This window comes from Tamandua tetradactyla, chromosome 1 (assembly GCF_023851605.1).
Source record: "Tamandua tetradactyla isolate mTamTet1 chromosome 1, mTamTet1.pri, whole genome shotgun sequence".
Lineage (NCBI taxonomy): Eukaryota > Metazoa > Chordata > Mammalia > Pilosa > Myrmecophagidae > Tamandua > Tamandua tetradactyla.
In genome coordinates this window covers 26,390,269-26,407,811 of record NC_135327.1, presented here as the reverse complement: position 1 = coordinate 26,407,811, position 17,543 = coordinate 26,390,269, and the positions used below count along the sequence as shown (strand labels likewise).

At 42.2% G+C, this 17,543-nt stretch overlaps 1 protein-coding gene and 1 long non-coding RNA gene across 8 annotated transcripts in view; one reads left to right on the top strand and one right to left on the bottom strand.

The window, feature by feature from the left end:
- Positions 1–12,754, top strand: part of LOC143644180 (guanine nucleotide-binding protein G(s) subunit alpha) — a 57,852-nt gene extending 45,098 nt beyond the window's left edge. For 2 of the 6 annotated variants that reach the window (XM_077112821.1, XM_077112811.1), the window contains 10 exons: positions 3,950–4,004; positions 4,094–4,213; positions 6,324–6,421; positions 10,554–10,608; positions 10,744–10,817; positions 10,963–11,021; positions 11,146–11,266; positions 11,449–11,579; positions 11,881–11,948; positions 12,226–12,754. In XM_077112821.1, coding sequence (XP_076968936.1) covers positions 3,950–4,004; positions 4,094–4,213; positions 6,324–6,421; positions 10,554–10,608; positions 10,744–10,817; positions 10,963–11,021; positions 11,146–11,266; positions 11,449–11,579; positions 11,881–11,948; positions 12,226–12,372 — 928 coding nt within the window. In that variant the 3' untranslated portion in view covers positions 12,373–12,754. Of the gene's footprint in view, positions 1–3,946; positions 4,005–4,093; positions 4,214–6,323; positions 6,422–9,156; positions 9,214–10,553; positions 10,609–10,743; positions 10,818–10,962; positions 11,022–11,145; positions 11,267–11,448; positions 11,580–11,880; positions 11,949–12,225 lie in introns of those variants that run through there. The other 4 variants (XM_077112845.1, XM_077112830.1, XM_077112837.1 and 1 more) reach the window with 3 other exon arrangements.
- Positions 312–16,420, bottom strand: LOC143644219 (uncharacterized). Of its 2 annotated transcripts, XR_013156559.1 has the most exons (5): positions 16,359–16,420; positions 14,677–14,770; positions 2,773–2,966; positions 1,020–1,098; positions 312–517 (listed from the first exon to the last, which is right to left on the bottom strand). It is a non-coding gene; the product is annotated as an uncharacterized LOC143644219 (long non-coding RNA). The 2 variants fall into 2 exon arrangements; XR_013156558.1 differs by lacking the exons at positions 14,677–14,770; positions 16,359–16,420 and adding an exon at positions 3,201–3,324.
- Between the last annotated feature and the right edge of the window lie 1,123 nt (positions 16,421–17,543).

Below are 17,543 nucleotides of genomic sequence, written 5' to 3'. Positions count from 1 at the left end.
TGGTTTCTATCCCCACCCCCCAACACCCCAGTTCTCTATTTGAATCTGCTACTTATACTTAGAACTATCTATTAAATTCCATCCACCCAGTGGTTGGTCTGATTTTAAAATTTCAAACCTCTTTAAGGGGAAAAAAAACCTCTATTTACGCAGTGCTGCAGTGTTTAATTTTGATAAACACCTTGGCACTTTGCTGTAGACTGTTTTTAAGACTCAAAAGCCTTTAGTCTTTTAAAACTGATCGTATGCATTTATTTTATTCCCAAGTCCTTTACATTATCTAATGGATAAGAAAATGGACGATGGCATCACTCTTTTTCCATTTATTAGCAAATGATGTTTTCCTTCCCTTCCTGCCCCCTCGTGCCATCACATGCAAACACACGCATGCCAGGTAGCCCTAAGTCCAGTGCTGCTCATACATTCAGCATGCAGGAACGGAGCAGCTGCTTCTCATGAGAACATGCAGAGCTGGTTGACTTAGCCGAGGTCATCTGAAAGAAATAGCTTCTGTGGCCTGGGAAGGGAGGGGCAAAGGATTTAGGGGTGGGGGACAGAGTTAACTGACACGTGTCTGTTCATCTGTTTCTTTTAGAATATATTATCCCTAGATGGTGGCTACAGTTTCTCATCTCCCCGGCCCTGTCCTGTCACCCTTTGCATGCTGGAATTGTCCATCTTTTTAGGAACTTCCAATAAGAATACTATTCTGTTGTGGGGAGGGGGGTAGGGCCCTACTAGCTGACCTTTAGAGATAACTGAGTAAATCAACCCAAAATGAATTGAAATCCTTGATTGGCAAACATGTGGTATAACAACAGTCCAAAAATGGCATCTACGTAAAAACTGACAGTCTCCTGTACCAAAAGCTGGCATTTGAGGAATATGAAAAGTCCTTATTGAGCAACCTACTATGCACTAGATGTTGCGTGAGACCCTTGAGCCCTACTAATACCCTGCCTGCAGTTCTCTCTGTGTGACTCTGTTCTACAAGGAAAAATTAAGTATTAACAACATACCTGATGAATAAAAATTCTCTGCATGTCTCAGCAATCCCTGTATCTCGCGTCTGTCTTCTGTCTTCCTTCTTTTGTCTGTCTTTTCTCACGAAAGTACAGAGATAAGGTATAGAACTAGATGAAGCCTAACGCAGCCTCGCTTTCCCTTAGCACTTAGATGGAGAGTGGGGGGAGGGAGGCTCTTAAAATGCAAACCCAGCTAATCTGCTTTATACATAGAGGGGATAGGAGAGGGACAGCAATACCCGAAAGTACTTCTAGCCCCCCCACCCCCAATATTTAATCAGTCAGAATTTCAGCAATTGATAAATCTATTTTGGCTTAAGTAGTTTAGAGACATCTGAGGAATTTTCTCTGAATTTCACAACTTGTGTTTAAATTAAGTGATAGTAAAAATGATGATAAACCTGCCAACCCCCAGTATAATATCTCCATCTACATGGTAATTGCTTCGATGGAAGAATTTTATGTTTTAGTATTACACACCCGAATTAGATTTTAGATTTCTATTTTAGCTGTTTTATACTTGATATACTCCCACACCTATTCACATAACGTAGATGAATCCTGAACACGTTCTCAAAATATCTGTATTTAAGACTGGAAGTTTTCCAATTATCATACTACTACTTAGACCAAAATATCGAACTGAATGAAAGAACCTTGTCTCTAGAAATACTTTTCTCTTGCCGCATGTAGATTTGGGTATTTAAGACCCAAACATACCTAATTTTGCTATTGTCTGGACCTTTATAAACCAAAGGTTAATGGATTTTCATTACCAAGGGAACGGAGCCTGTTTTTAATGAATGGGAATGGATTTGTCCTGTGAGTTTTTAGGTAAATTTTTCATTCATGAGGGAACATTAGAGGCAAACACATGTCCTTTTAATCTCTAATGTCTAAACAACTACTAGACTCTAACACCGAGTCTGGAAATCCTTTGAAAAGGTTAATTTCAGAATCGAGCTTTGATTCTGCTTCTCCAAACAACCCCCGCCCCCCACCTCATGTACTCATTTCCCATAAAAACGGGGCAGTTGCTCTGAGTCTGGGGTCCAGAGCCATGATTTGAGCGCAGACTCCACACCTCTGTCCTCTCATCACATCTTCTTCTAAGGTTCTCTTGACCTGGCTGGACTCTTCCTCTGCCGGGTCCCCAAGCCATCCACACCCACGGCCGCTAAATGGACAGCCCCTCTGAAGCCACCATCCCCTTACTCCCGTGTAGGAGGAGAATCTTACAGCCCGTGCAGGGAAAAGAGGCTCCAGGCTAGGAAGAGGGGGAGGGGATCATTTGGAGAGGGAAGGCCCACTGCTCAAATAAATATCCAAATATTTATTTTGGGAGAATAAAGTGCTCAGTAAATGTTAGCCTTTGTTATAATTATTGGCAAAGGAAAGACCAGGCCCTTTGTGGGGGGAAGGGCGGCTGGCAGGCATCCTTGGGACCCCTACCGCTGCCCCCCAACACATGATGATACCCAGCTTCCCCATGAGGCCCCGCTAACCTGCTCTGACAGGCTGCAATCGTTGTTAACCCCCTTTGCCTTTCTTCTACATTAATACCTGTTGTGTTCTGCTCCAGAGGCTTTTTTTTTCTTTTTTTGTTTTTATTTCTACTTCCATTCCATGACTCTTGGCGAATCAACCAAGCGAATGCTTCAAAAACTGGGAATCTCGAGACATTGAAAAAAAATCAAAAGCATCCCAAACAGCTAGAAAAAGTGAGCCCCTGATATCCCTCTCTTACCAGGCCCTACCCCTCTGAGCCTCAGTTTCCTCAGCTGCAGGCCTGGGCTGCTGTACGTGCTGGCCCCATACCTCCACTCGAAAGCGTGGAAGGTGAGGTTGGGGCTGTAGACGCAGCAAGATGGGTACTTCGGGGAAGAGGTCCTTTATGTCCCCTGGAAGCACGAACTCTAATGAAGGCCTGGTTGCCGGTTTCTGTAAGAGAGGCAGCATTTGAACTAGTGCCATTGGGACAAAGATTAACCTTGGGGGTCAGGGAAGCCCCCAGCCCAAGGGCGTGGGCCTTTACTTAGGGTCCACTGTCCCGAATGGAAATCATGCCGTGCACAATGTGGCTGCCCTATATGCCCGAGTAACATCAGAATTCACAGAAAGGAGCAACCCCTCCAGCCCCCATGTCACAGGGGTAACCGACCCGCCCCCCCTCACCTAACTGAAGTGCAGGTCCCAGGTACACAGGGATGTCGGGGTGGAATCCTTCCCTTCACGTTCATTCACATCATAAACTAGCAATATTGTTCATTGTTGCTAGCCGCATGGCCCAGAACTGCGTCTGGTGGGATAGGAGCATGATAGCTTTTATCAAAAAGAGTGAATGTATTAGAAAAATAAGGGGGCCACAAAGCCCTGGAATCCATTATTTTGCAATGAAGACTATTGTTTATGAACCGAATCTTCCAAATATTACCACCTCCATTAGCTGGTATTCGGTAAACTAGTCCAGTGACTGAGTGAATCTCAAGTCAAACCATGAACCTATTCTTTCTCCTCTCTCCCCATATTGACCATCAGCCCCCCCCTACCCACCCCACCAATGGTGATGATAAGGACCGACAGAAACCTTTTAGGAAGTGTTACTGGGTGCTGTGGGGGTTTCAAGCCAACGGTACCACACTTGGCGTAGTAAACAAACAGGGTCCAGCTTATGGTACAGTAGCCTGAATCGCTATCTCAATGCCAATTTGCTAATCTGCCCCAATTGGGCATGTCCTCAGGACACATTCTGGAGATTATAATTTGAACTGCCTTGATTTGGGGGCCTCCAGTATGCACAGTTCTGAACCCACAACTCCTCGAAGAACAGAATACTATGCTTTTAGTTGGAATATCCTGACTAAAGCAATTTGGGGGGTCAACGTGATGCAATATGATTTTTTTTCTTTTCAATCCCACTGTAGTGAGAAGGCAACGAAAGTGCAGGACATCAAAAACAACCTGAAAGAGGCCATTGAAGTATGTGCTCTTTTTCCTTCTCGTTCTCCCCCAGGTAGCCTCCCTTTCAGACAGGGCCTTTTCCCTGACTGCTTGTAAATCATTTTCAGACCATCGTGGCCGCCATGAGCAACCTGGTGCCCCCTGTGGAGCTGGCCAACCCTGAGAACCAGTTCAGAGTGGACTACATCCTGAGTGTGATGAACGTGCCTGACTTTGATTTCCCTCCCGTAAGCAAAGCCCTTGACTTGTGTTGCCTGAGCCCCGTTCACTTGACTGGTGGAAAGCACAGGTGATAGCAAGCTGGGGTTTCTGCTCACATCCACCTGCCCACTAAGAACATTAGAGACGTTTTCGCACACGGGAAAAAGGGTGTCAGAACCACGCTTCAGGCACAGCACGTTTCAGCCATATTGATACCTGGGGAAAAAGCCAACTCTGTACATGTCCTTGATGCTCACAAAACCTGTCATCTGAACAAATCTGGTTTGTTCAAGATGGACGAGCGAATTTCTACCACCCCTTGTAAATCTGGTTCTCCCATCCCTACAAGTAAACCTCACACCATAATACTACAGTTCTCACTTTATTAGATTGTAAATTTTTATGAGGGAAAAGTCATGAGCTGTGATAGTCTTAATTATTCCCTCATACGCATCTTATGACAAACAAAACTGTTTGTTAAAGATGGTACACAGATACTAATTGTCCAGTTAATAAGATCTCACTTGAAAGTATCCTAAGATACCAAGGAATGCAAAAATGAATGCCAGTTCTGAGTTTTATAAATGGAAGATATTGTCATTTTAAACACATTACCATTTTGCGTTTATTAAGGTTTTCCTAAAGTCCGCCTTTGCCTTAGGGCAAATGAAAAGAAAGCTTTTCTCAACATTAAAAAAAAAAACTTCACCTAAATTATAACTCAGAAATAAATTACAATGTAAAACTTCTAGAAAAAAAAGTTTTCTTTTATGCATCTTCTGATTGGCGTGGATAACATCATTTGTAGTGATTTGCCTGCTCCATCAAGAACTATTTTTAGGGAACACAGAAAAGTCTCATGTCCAGGCATCTACATTTTGGCCCCTGTGTAGAATGGTTTATGAGAGGGGAAGGGGAAACCAGGGGAAGATGTGCGAGTTTATAAGGCCCCAAAGGAAAAGACTTGTCTGCAGTTAAAACAATGAGTTATTGTTGCCTTTTGTTAGGCTTTCGTGGGAATTTGTATTTGTGTATTTTAAATGGGTTTGGCTGCAAACTTAGACTAGTGGGGAAGCAGTATTAATAAGTATTGGTAGGTAATTTAAAAAAATAGCATTTGTTTAGAAAAAATTTCAGGTAATAAACATAGAATGCAACAACACATCGACTTATTCATGAAATGGGATTCTGTAGTTCTAATAGGACAAGAAAACATGGCAGTCACATGCACAGAGATGCAACCGCGCAATAACCTTTTTGTTGGTCTTACTAGTATCTGAACTTTATGTTCCAACCTATGTTTAATCCTTCTCCTGAAAACTTCTCTTATCCTCCTAACTTGAGATATTGATTATTACCTTCAAGCCAGAAACTGCAAATGCAGCCAGGTGGTGCAAGGCCAACACGGACTTATAGGAGCCAGAAACAGATTTTAAAACATTTAAATCAGGAACTACAGATGCTGATGTCCCCCAGTAAGTCCTTTCTATCTAAGAACTCTCTCTGCATAATGCAAAATGTTTTATGGCTGCATTTGCATTGGGGAAAAAACGTTCCCTTCCCTTGTAAGGGAAGATTGCCCCTACATAATTAAGCCTGTTTTTCTGCTGAAATGAAACGTGAATCATCACCTACTGCGATTTCGTAGGCTATCTGCTGTCTTATTTCTTCCTATTACAACTCTCACCAAAATGGTAGGCACTGATTTGCCAGAAATTACCAACGATACTATTTTTTGGTAAAATTCAAATTTTCCTGGAAGGAAAATTTAGTCCTAGGCGCATCTTAACAATGAAGTTTCTTGTTTTCACAATACTGACTCATTCACTGGCACATTCTCCCAACACAGATTAGTGTACATCCCTCCTATACAGATGATGTGGGGCAGAAACAAAACAATTTGATAGTTTATTATCCGTTTCTCCCCCAAAAAATACAGGGGGAGGCTACCCAAGACCAGTAATCGATAATAATAGGAAAACAGCAGGAACTAATTATGTCTACTTGTGAGTATGTTGAACCCATTGAAGGAACGTTTTCTGTGATCATTAATTCATTAGCTGGGCTCGCAGGTGGGAATCAGCCACAGGGGGGTCACGGGGCTCCCCGGCTCGCATTCTCGCCCCTGTGTTTCAGGAGTTCTACGAGCACGCAAAGGCTCTGTGGGAGGACGAGGGCGTGCGGGCCTGCTACGAGCGCTCCAACGAGTACCAGCTGATCGACTGCGCCCAGTAGTGAGTGTCACCCCTCTCTTTCAAATCGGCACATAAAACTGGGGAACATGGACAAAATAGCCAAACCGTCTATCACTCTGGCTTTTAAAGTTATTTACAAATGAGTTCTTTCCACAGAAGCAAACCGTTATCCCTACCTGCAGTTAGAAAGTTCTAGTCTGATTCACTGGTTGTATAAAGCCCTGAATTGCACTTTTCAGTGCAGTAACATTATATGATGCAAACAATTCATGCCTATTAGGGTAAAATAATTACTTGCAATAAACTGACGCTCATAATTAATTAGCTTGGAGTAATTAATTGAATTTGACCTCTAAAGCATTCACACTTCGGAGGATGTAAAAATATTTTATTGCTGGAATTTGAACACATGACAAAGAGGAATGAATGGTGAAGACACCAACAGGTCTACTCCCTCCTCAGTAGCTGATTGATGATTGCTTAACTATTTCTGCTATCAGGAAGTTACTGTGGTACTGCCGCAGCCCAGTATTGTTAGATTTTGTTAATGTAGATAGAGTTGGTTTTGTGTTGTCTTGACTTCTGAACTCTATTTCACATCCTTATTTATTCACTCATACCGGCCTCAATTCAAGGATGGTAAGTGATCCGTGGATTTTCAATCCTAAGCTATACATACAGCTAAGCACACAGGACAGTGGTGGGGTTATTTTCTAATCAAACAAATCACCCGAGCGGATGACAGGTTCAGGCTAGCAATGGCCATGTGAAGAGCCTCCTCGTCCAGGCAAGACTTTAGACAATCCTAGGATAATCACAGACCCATTGGATTTCTCCCTCTGGTGCAATCTCATCCAAAAAAATCTCCTTTCAGGGGAGAAATTAATTTGGGGGGTGGAATCTTTTATCTTAGGCTCCCAGGTTCTCTCTATTCAGACACATGTTCTAATTTTAGCTGACTTCAATTTCTTTATGAACTTAAAACTGTAAATGAATCAGCCTGCATTCTACCCTATTAGAAAACACCAGTAAATACTTCCTCAAAGTCTACTCTAAGGGTAGGCACACCTGGTCCAGCACCTGACGGACTTGCTGATATTCCTGGCCAGGCCACGGCGAGATCCCAGCCCCCTGCCCCTCAGCTTTCACTCTGGCCACAGCTGCTTGCCTTTGGTCATTGATTTAGACTTCATCTCCTTCTGGGAGTCATCTTCCTGGTAACACCTGAGCCACGGTTGCTGCACAGGTGTAAGCCAGGGTGAAACCTGTTGAGTTCTAGGCATCTAGGCATTGCAGCGTCAGGATTATTGAGGAAGAGTATGTCGGTCAATGGGGAAAGTTCAGAACTTCCTGCCCACCTTTACCTGATCCTGGGTTGCTACCCCCATTGTCTAGAACCCGGTGGACTTTCCCCAGGGAGATCCTTGTTCTGTCCCCACCTGGCTGCCACGAGCACCCTTTGTGGTGTCTTCCAGTGGACATAATACCACACATCTGGGAAGTTGCCTTTAAATATTTTACAACCTCCCTCATCCTGTACATGATACAGCAAGCATATGGTGGTCAGGCTCATAAAAACATTTAAAGAGATCTTTTGTTTACTGATGTTGTACAAGGTACAAAGCAGTCTCGGTTATGATATTGTGAAGGACCCATGTCTTTTGTGACTGGGAGGTGGAAGGATGGTAGATATTTGTGGTATTTCAGCCTCGCTCAGGTAAGCAGCTGAAACTCAGTGACTGTTTTGCTCTGGAAAGGATTAGCCGATGAGCAGAAGAACCCCAGCGTGGCTCAGATTGTGTTAGGAGCCCCAGGCCTGAGGAATGCGTTGTGAAAATCAGTTGAATGAATAGGAGGGAGGGCAAGGTAGCATAAGTCAAAAACACTAGAGGCAAGTTCTGTAGAACTACTATTATCTACAAATCTCATGAATTTATTTTAGGGTCTGTGAAACTTACCAATTTATCTTTCCCCTGCCCTGCTTTCCCATAGGAAGTGCATTTGATTGTTTTCATTTGTCACATGCATATATATTTCATGGTGTAATATCCAAGCGAATTTGTATATTTTTGCAAGGAACAGAAAAACAGTCCATCTTGGCCAGTCTGTGTGACACAACCCCCCACCACTCCTTCAACAAAGTCCCTGATTTTCTCAAAAGTTTGAACTAAAAGCTGGAAGCGCTAATTATAGTAATGCAAAACAAATGGAAATCCTGGAATTGTTTGCGTTTTGTGTTTTGGATCCAAGTCAGAAATTAAGTACAGGTACAAGATTAAGATTGGGAAAGTTTAGATTAGGAAGATTTGGATTAAGACATTTAGCTTCCCAGTTTTGAATGCTTTGGCATTTTTGGGAGGGGGGGCAATTTCATTAATTTCGTTTGCTAGGGTGGTGTTTTTTTTTTTCCTCTCACCATTTAAAAAGTTTTTAAAAAGCAACACTAGATTACTCCTGCAGCTTTATCTTGAAAGAGCAACATTTGCACAGATTGTGGAAAGTTTTTAGGAAACTAGAGAAAAAAAGAGAACAACACAGCTTAAAACTTTTAAAATGTCTTCCGTAACTCGATGATTAGAACAGCCCTGCTTTTGAAATGACCAGTATGTTTCTGATTTAACTGCCTTTATGTTAAAGTTGAGATACTGGTACCTTGCCCATTTCTTAAGCTGCCTATTTTTATTTGTTGAGCTGGGGTTTGGCTGGCCCCAGTCCAGATGTCTCTCTCACAAGATTTGGTGCTGATGATCTATTTATAGAACTGTGGTTCTGTTGTCATGACAACGGTGCTGGAGGCCAGGGCGGCTGGGGAGCTATTTCTGGACTGTAATGTAAGACTGATTGGGCAAGTTAGTATATCCTCCAGCCAGACTAACTCTAAACTGGTAAAAAGGAAGAGGGGGGGGAGCAAAAAAAAAAAGAACAAAAACTGACAATTTCTTTAAATAGCTTTTTCTCCCTTTGTGATATTCTTTTATGGTTAGCCCACTTTAAACTAATGCACTCCCACACACAAAATAAAATGTTTTTTACATTAATTTTTCCATATTAATTACAGTACTTAACTTTAAACTATTAAGTTTCCTAATCGTATATCCCAGTCAAGGAACACAAGCAAGATACTTTTTGCTTTGGGAAAAGTTATAACTGTGGAGTTGGAAGTAGAGAGAAGTAATTTTTATATAAAGCTTTTTAGTAATCATGATGGGTATTAAGTCTCCAAGATGCTGGGCCCCCTCTGCTTCTTGTCCCTGGACCCTACAAGGAACTGTCACCTGGGTGGCCCTGAGTTCTTTGTTGTTGTTGTTTTTTTTTAACTAAAAGTTTAATATTTGGAGTGTTCTATTTCGTGGACCAAGTAGAACGGAAGGGGACTTTGTGTTTGTTTCCTGCTCAGTGTGGTTAGGACAAGAAGGGCCCCTTTGTGCCAGCCTCTTTTGTTCTCTTTAATAAATGAGATTCTTAAAAAGTAGAAGGAAGGGGTACAGATTCCGAGGAACTAAAACAGTCTCATTTTCATTAGTCCCTTGGGCGGAAAAAGCTTGATTCTTTTAAGTGTGCCATTTTACTTTAAAAAAAAAAAAAACAGAATGGCGAGGGTATATACAGTTTTCAATTTATTTGCCATTTTCGTCAAAGCCAAGCCATTTGAAAATTTGTATTTCTTGCCAATCATTATCAAAGGGCACGAAAACCTGATGGGTCTGATTTGGGCCCTCTGCTGGTTGATAGGCACAAAACCAAACTTTTAAAATTAAAAACAAGAACAAAGCCCACCACTGTCCTGTCCTGTGTCTGTAGTCCAGATGCCTGGGAAGTTTCTGGAATATCTCGTAGAAGTATTTTCCATTTCCTGATTCCTAGGTGTCAATTTCAAATTGCTACAATTTATATCCTTTTTTAAATTAAAAAAAAAATCTTAACTTGAAGTAACTAATTAATCAGCCATATACATGTCTGGGAGTGTTTCCCTTGAATGTGGTTTGCTCTAACTTGTTGAAGTTAGCATAAGCATTGAGCCACAAAGGTTAATGCAAGCAGGGTCCCCCATTGCCTTACTGCCTAGAGCCACAGGATAGTCGTTTTCCTTGAGCTTGACTTTCTAGAGAGTCACAAGTAGTTGGCAGATTGATGTGAGCTCTGAATACCTCCACGTTTCTTTTCCTCCCAGCTTTCTGGACAAGATTGATGTCATCAAGCAGGCTGACTACGTGCCGAGTGACCAGGTACGTGAACACCTGTCATAGTCAGAGTACCTGGAGCCCTCTTCCAAAGCTGGTCGAGAGTTTTGTTCCAGGTTAGCCCATTATTACTGTGTGGGTTGCTTTCAGTAAGATCCATTGACCTGTGTTTTGTTGTAGGACCTGCTGCGCTGCCGCGTCCTGACTTCTGGAATCTTTGAGACCAAATTCCAGGTGGACAAAGTCAACTTCCAGTAAGTGAACATTTTATTTAAAAACAAAAGCAGAGTTATGTATCTGTTTCTTGATGTTCCTTGTGGCTTTTAGGGTGACAGACCAGTGTTGAGCCCTTTTGGGATAACAAGATATTGTTTCTTCCTTCCCCCAACCCCCTACCAGCATGTTCGACGTGGGCGGCCAGCGTGATGAACGCCGCAAGTGGATCCAATGCTTCAATGGTATAAAGGGCATTTTGGTTTTTTTTAATTGTTAAGGGCCACTTATGCTTGCTTTCCCCCCCTTTCCCTTTCCATCCCCTCAGCTCCCTTCTAATACTCACGGTTTTGCTTTCTTATGGTCAAGATGTGACTGCCATCATTTTCGTGGTAGCCAGCAGCAGCTACAACATGGTCATTCGGGAGGACAACCAGACCAACCGCCTGCAGGAGGCCCTGAACCTCTTCAAGAGCATCTGGAACAACAGGTTTGCCAAGGGAGCCCTGGTTCCTCATCGTGGCTTACCTAGGAGCCCTGCCACTGACCTCCAGGCTCTGCTTGTGCACTCTTAGAGAAAAGAATCTTGCCCAAGTGCTTGTGCAAGCATTTCAAACTCCTTGCAACATGGCTTTCTTTTCCTGGAAATAAACTTTCTTCCCTTTGTGTTAGATGGCTGCGCACCATCTCTGTGATTCTGTTCCTCAACAAGCAAGATCTGCTCGCTGAGAAAGTCCTTGCTGGAAAATCGAAGATTGAGGACTACTTTCCAGAATTTGCTCGCTACACTACTCCTGAGGATGGTACGTATGTCCTTTCTGCCACTGATCAGAGCACATTTCAGCCTATTGGTCCTGTACAGTCACATAGGTGTTAAAAGTTTACGTTCTTGGTGTTTTTTATTAAATGATTTAGCTATAACTATGCCTCCACTTCCTACCACCAAACTATAAAGGACCTGTAAAGGAAGCAAAAACGCATTCGTTTCCCCAAATTTTCATATGAAGAAATAAAAGTTCAGAGAAGTTCATGATGTTAGCACTCTAGCCCTGCTCTAGCGTTTTATAATTCCCTTAAAAAACAAAACATTTATTTTCTTCATAGCTACTCCCGAGCCCGGAGAGGACCCACGCGTGACCCGGGCCAAGTACTTTATCCGCGACGAATTCCTGGTGAGTAGAACTCATCTTTACCTCCCTCTCCTGCGTGTTCTCTTTTTCTTACGGATGTAAATTTACTTCACACTAAATGTAGGGATTGAACTCTCCCCTTTTTCAGTTTTATTTCATGAGCCTCCAGTGCACTTTTTAGCTGTTGATGCCCCTCAACTTGGTTTCGTTTTAATGTGACTTCAGTCACTGGTCAGCATCCTTGGCAGGTGATCCCCTGGATGATGGGGATGCTCCTGAGAGGGGTGGGCTGACCACGTTCCCATATTTGTGCCCACAGAGAATCAGCACTGCCAGTGGGGATGGACGCCACTACTGCTACCCCCACTTCACTTGCGCTGTGGACACTGAGAACATTCGCCGCGTGTTCAACGATTGCCGCGACATCATTCAGCGCATGCACCTTCGTCAGTACGAGCTGCTCTAAGAAGGGAACCCCTAAATTTAATTAATGCCTTAAGCACAATTAATTAAAAGTGAAACGTAATTGTACACGCAGTTAATCACCCACCATAGGGCATGATTAACAAAGCAACCTTTCCTTTTCCCTGAGTGATTTCGCGAACCCCCCTTTTCCCTTCAGCTTGCTTTAAATGTTCCAAATTTAGAAAGCTTAAGGCGGCCTACAAGAAAAGAAAAAAAAAAAAAGGCCACAAAAGTTCCCTCTCACTTTCAGTAAATAAAATGACAGCAGCAAACAGAAATAAAGAAATAAATGAAATAAATATTGTTTTGTGCAGCATTAAAAAAATCAGAATAAAAATTAAATGTGGGCAAGAAATGTGACTCCTGTGAATTACTTGCGGCTTTGAGTAAACTCTCCTCGGCGATTTCCACTTGCCCCTTACGCGTCAGCATAGGGGGCGGCCCCACTTAGTTGATGAAGGTTAGAAGTGGGTATAAAATCTTGCCACTGTATGTTTTCGTTGACCTATTCTTTGAGTTTCTCAAAACAGTTTGCAAACTGTATTAAGTCCGCCACTATCCCCAGTCAAAGAAGTCTACAGTGGGATAGCGGGGCCCCATCCGAAGGTTCTCCTATGCCTGTTTACCCATAGTCTTCCCCAAAAAGGTGTACAGTTTTTGCTGTCTGTCTAGCTCTCAGATGTGGGGAAATTTAGGAATGCAGTGTTCAGTTCAGTAAGGGAAACAGGGGAGGGTCGTTCAATAAATGGAATTAAAACTGACTGGCCATTTGGGAAAATCTTAAACTGCCCACCTCATTTCATTCACCAAAATAAATTCCTTGTGGATTAGTCCTACTTAGAAATCCTGTCTAAGCATGACCCCAGACCTAAAAGCCATAAATGGTGGAAAAATGACTACAAAAAGAACCATTAAGACCACACATCAATGAGGAAGAAGAGCGTGGGGGGAAGTGGTAAAAACGTAGGGCAACAAAGGGTTGGTTTCCCTTAATAAAGAGTTCTGAAGGAAAAAAAAATCAGAAAAATGAGCAATTTACAAAAAAAAAGGAATACAAATAGCCAATAAACACTGGGGAAAATGTGGAACTACACTCAATGAAAAGGAACATCAGAACAACTTTTTCACCATTATTAGGGGTGGGGTGGGCAGCAGCTCTCAGGGGCCCTGTATCAAACAATGAAGCCAGGCTGGAGTGAGGGACTCCCCAGTCTTACCCCCAGGCTTATCCGTCCCACCTGCATCCTTTCCCCCGTGGCGCGGCTCTCCTTGGGCAAGAGGGAAACAACACCCACAGCACCACTGTGCCCTTTGCAACTGGCCAGATGGACGAGGACTTGACGGCTCTACCATACTCCGGGCCAGAAATCTCTGCTCTGTTTTTCAGATCAAATTCTATACAGTCACATAGCCCAGTACAAGGCAGAAAAACTAGCAATACAAATGCCTCCCAATTATATAACCCAGGCGCCATAAACCTTGTAAGTGCCCTGCCTAACACAACCCACATGACATTGTGTGCGTGGTATGTAGGTTTAGTGACAAGACAGCCCCCCAAATAAACACAATCCAAAGAAAACGCAGCACTTGCTGTGCAAATGGAGCCCGCTGACCAGCCCAAAGTGCCCCAAGTAAACACAATCTCATTCAAAACCAGCTATTTCAGAAAAAAAACCCTCCAAGTAAAAAGTGGGATGACAGGAAGATGAAGGCTCAACAGCCCTTAGCCCCTGTGCAACCAGATGGCCCCTGGGGGGTGGGGTGCCTCGGGGTGGGAATGTGTGTGCCCCAGGGGTGGGGTGCCCCTTCCTGCATGGGAATTCTGGAACCTCCACGAAAGGAATCCCCATGTGACTGTCACAGCACTAGGCACACACCCCTCAAATTCAGAAAACAAATCCCCAGGCCCTAGAGCAGTTGGGCCTGGGAAGCAACACCCCAGGACTCCCTCTTGCTGAGCAAACTCGGTAGAGACTTTGATATCTTCTAGAATGGACCAAAGTCACTCACCTCAAGAGATGCTGTAGTCAGCCAGGGAAATGGACTTCAAGGTCAGGTATCCCAAGCCCACTGCTTGGCCACTACACTCTATGGCCCTCCAGAAGATGCAGCCCATGGGCGGGAGAAGTCCCGCAGTGTTCTCTCCGGGGCACCCATGGTCAGGACCATGACTGGACTCGAGGAGACATCCCGCATGGCCCCATGGAACTTCCACATCTGGTAGTGATTATGGGGAGGGACCTTCCTCTTCCCTCAGTCACACACCTGCCTTCCTGCCAGTTAGGAGATTTGTTCAGGGGAGTACCTGCAGTCACTCAGCTGCGTTTGAAGTCAGCTTCTTTCTCTGAGGAGTCATCCTTTGTGTTTCAAACTTTTTCATTTGCATTTTCCCTTTGACCCTAAGACCAAACATAACTTTTATAGGGTTATTTTAAAATCTGGATTCTAGGATCTTCGGAAAGTCAAAATATTATGAAGAACTTCATCTAAACATTTGATTACAAGGACTCATTCTTTTTTAAATTAAAAGTTTAGCTAAATTAAAAAAATAAGTTTAGCTAAATCTTAAATCTCTAGTCAAGTGCAGAACAACATATTTTGTTGTTACACTTTATACAGGGGTATAGGCCAAATATTATAATTGACTATTCATTGACCTTTTAGAAATTAAAAATATGGTAATAAATCACTAGACCCCCTCATAGTATGAGGAGCATCTAGAATTGGGCAGACTATTTATCGACCTTCACTTATACATAATGTGGGCCAAATTATACCATAAGAAACGGCCATATCTGTTGGCCCTTCGATGTCAAATGGCATTCTTATCTCATATCGCAATGGTTTCTTGGACATTTTTGTTCATCTTGTCATTTAACAAATGTATAGAGAGTATTTACTCTATACCAGCCACTCAGAGTTCTGCTTGCATGGGGGGTTACGTTCTGGTGGAGGAGAGACACATTTACCAAATCAGTAATTAAGAGAATTACACAAGGTGACAAGGTCTTGGTGACAAAAATAGTATGAGGGCAGCGAGGGTGTGAAGGGAGAGGGGAGGGACTCCACTTTAGACAGAGCAGCTAGAGATGCGCCTCAGAGTGGGCCTCTTAGCGTGGGAGTGCCCAAGGATGGGAAGGAGCTAGCTGTCCAAGGACTAATAGCTATCATCATTGTTTTAGATGCTTATTAATTATTATAGTGCAGAAATAATGTTCAGCAAGCACTTTCCCATATGCAAGACATTGTCCTAGGCCCTTTATGGGGATTATTTCTTGAAACCCTCCGAGGTTCCAAAGTGAAAAAGTAAATCTCATCTGAAAATTGTAATGTATGCAAACTATGCTCTTAACAAAGTTTTACTGAAAAGACCTTTGCAACGAGCACCCAGTTTGAGTAATTGCTCCCCAGGTTTCCAACTTAGATTTGGGGACTTTGTGTCTCTGTCGGCAACTTTCTCATGTTTAAACTTTCATATACCATGAACAACTAGTGTTTTCTCATTCTGCCTATCTTGATTTCTGGATCAGGAATTTGTTCAGCTGCAAAGAACAGAGTCCTGACTTGAGTAGCACAAATAGAGACCCACTTAAGGTGCTGGAGATAGGTGGTTCCTGGTGTTATTTCAGCAGGAATGAAGGCAGACGCCTTCACAATTCTCTTGCTTTATCTCACGGTCCCAGGGTAGCATCATGTTTTAGCCCAAAGCAGAAAGGAGAGAAAAGGGATAGTCAAGTCTCTCTTTTTATTAGGAATGCAAAGGCTTCCATTCACTCCCTGCCATGTGAAATACACATAAATAGCTAGATAGATTGCTAGGTAGGTAGATAGATTAGATTAGACAATAGATGACAGATGTATTAGATAGACAGATAGGTAGTAATAGAGATAGGTATATGGATGGATGGATAGAAAGATAGATGATTGATAGATAATAGATGTGGAAAAATGACTGTTCAATAACACGGTTATACATACACACCTTACCCCCAAATAGAAGGTTTCATCATTTCCTATTGCACACACCTTGGTGGAACATCTAGAAAAACATATCCAGCACCTATAGTTTTAAAGGATTGAGGGAGATGCCAGGTAAATTAACAAACTTTCAAATCCTAAGAAATTAATTTGCACAATTCTAGGTAAGACATATGAAAGCCTAGGTGAAATAGATAATATTTCAGAAAAATATTATATGTCAAAACTGACCCCAGGAGAGAGAAAAAATCTAAGCAGACTGGTTACCATAGGAAAAAATAGAGAACGCAGAGAACACCACAACAAAAAGGCTCTAGGCTCCCTCTGGGGTTAGGGTCTAGCGACTGGAAGGCACATAAAAAGTTTCTAGAATGCTAGTAAGTTTCTGTTCCTTGATTTAGGTGCTGATTAAACAAGTATATTCCATTTGAGGAAATTCACTGAGCTGTAGCCTCATGATCTGTTCATTTTCCAGTATGTATATTGTATTTTTAAAAGGTAAATAAAAATAAAAGAGGAAAAGGAAAAGGAAAAGGCTCTAGGCTCAGGTAGTTTCACAGGAGAATTCTATGAAACTTTTTTTTTTCCCTATGAAACGTTTAAAGGTCAAATAATTCCAGTGTTACTTATTTCAGAGCATATTAAAATAAGGAAAACTTCAAAATTATTTTTATGAAGCAAATATAACATTGATGCTAAAACCTGTCCAAGAGTGCGCCAAAAATGAAAATTACTGAGCAATATATATATATATATATATGAATATGTATATATATGAAATAAAATACTAAACATAAACAAATAGAACCCAATATTATACAAAAAAATAATGGATCATGTCCAGGTGAGATTTACATTGGTACAATATTAGGAAATACAATAATAAATCATATTAATAGACTAAGGAGATCTTTTCATCTCCATAGGTGAGAAACAGACATTTTCCAAAATTTAATACCTGTTCATATTTTTAGAAAACCAGTAAAAGAGCAATTAGTAGATGCTTTCTTGATAGAATAACTGTAAATGGTATAGAGGCATATATATATTTACTACATAATATATGTAGTATAGTATATATAAAATAGTGTGTTGGATGTAAATCCAAATGCCAACATTTCACTTAATAAGGAACCTCTAAAAGTTTTCTACTAATGCCAGGAAAGGGAAAACAGGGATGCCTGTGCTGGCTTG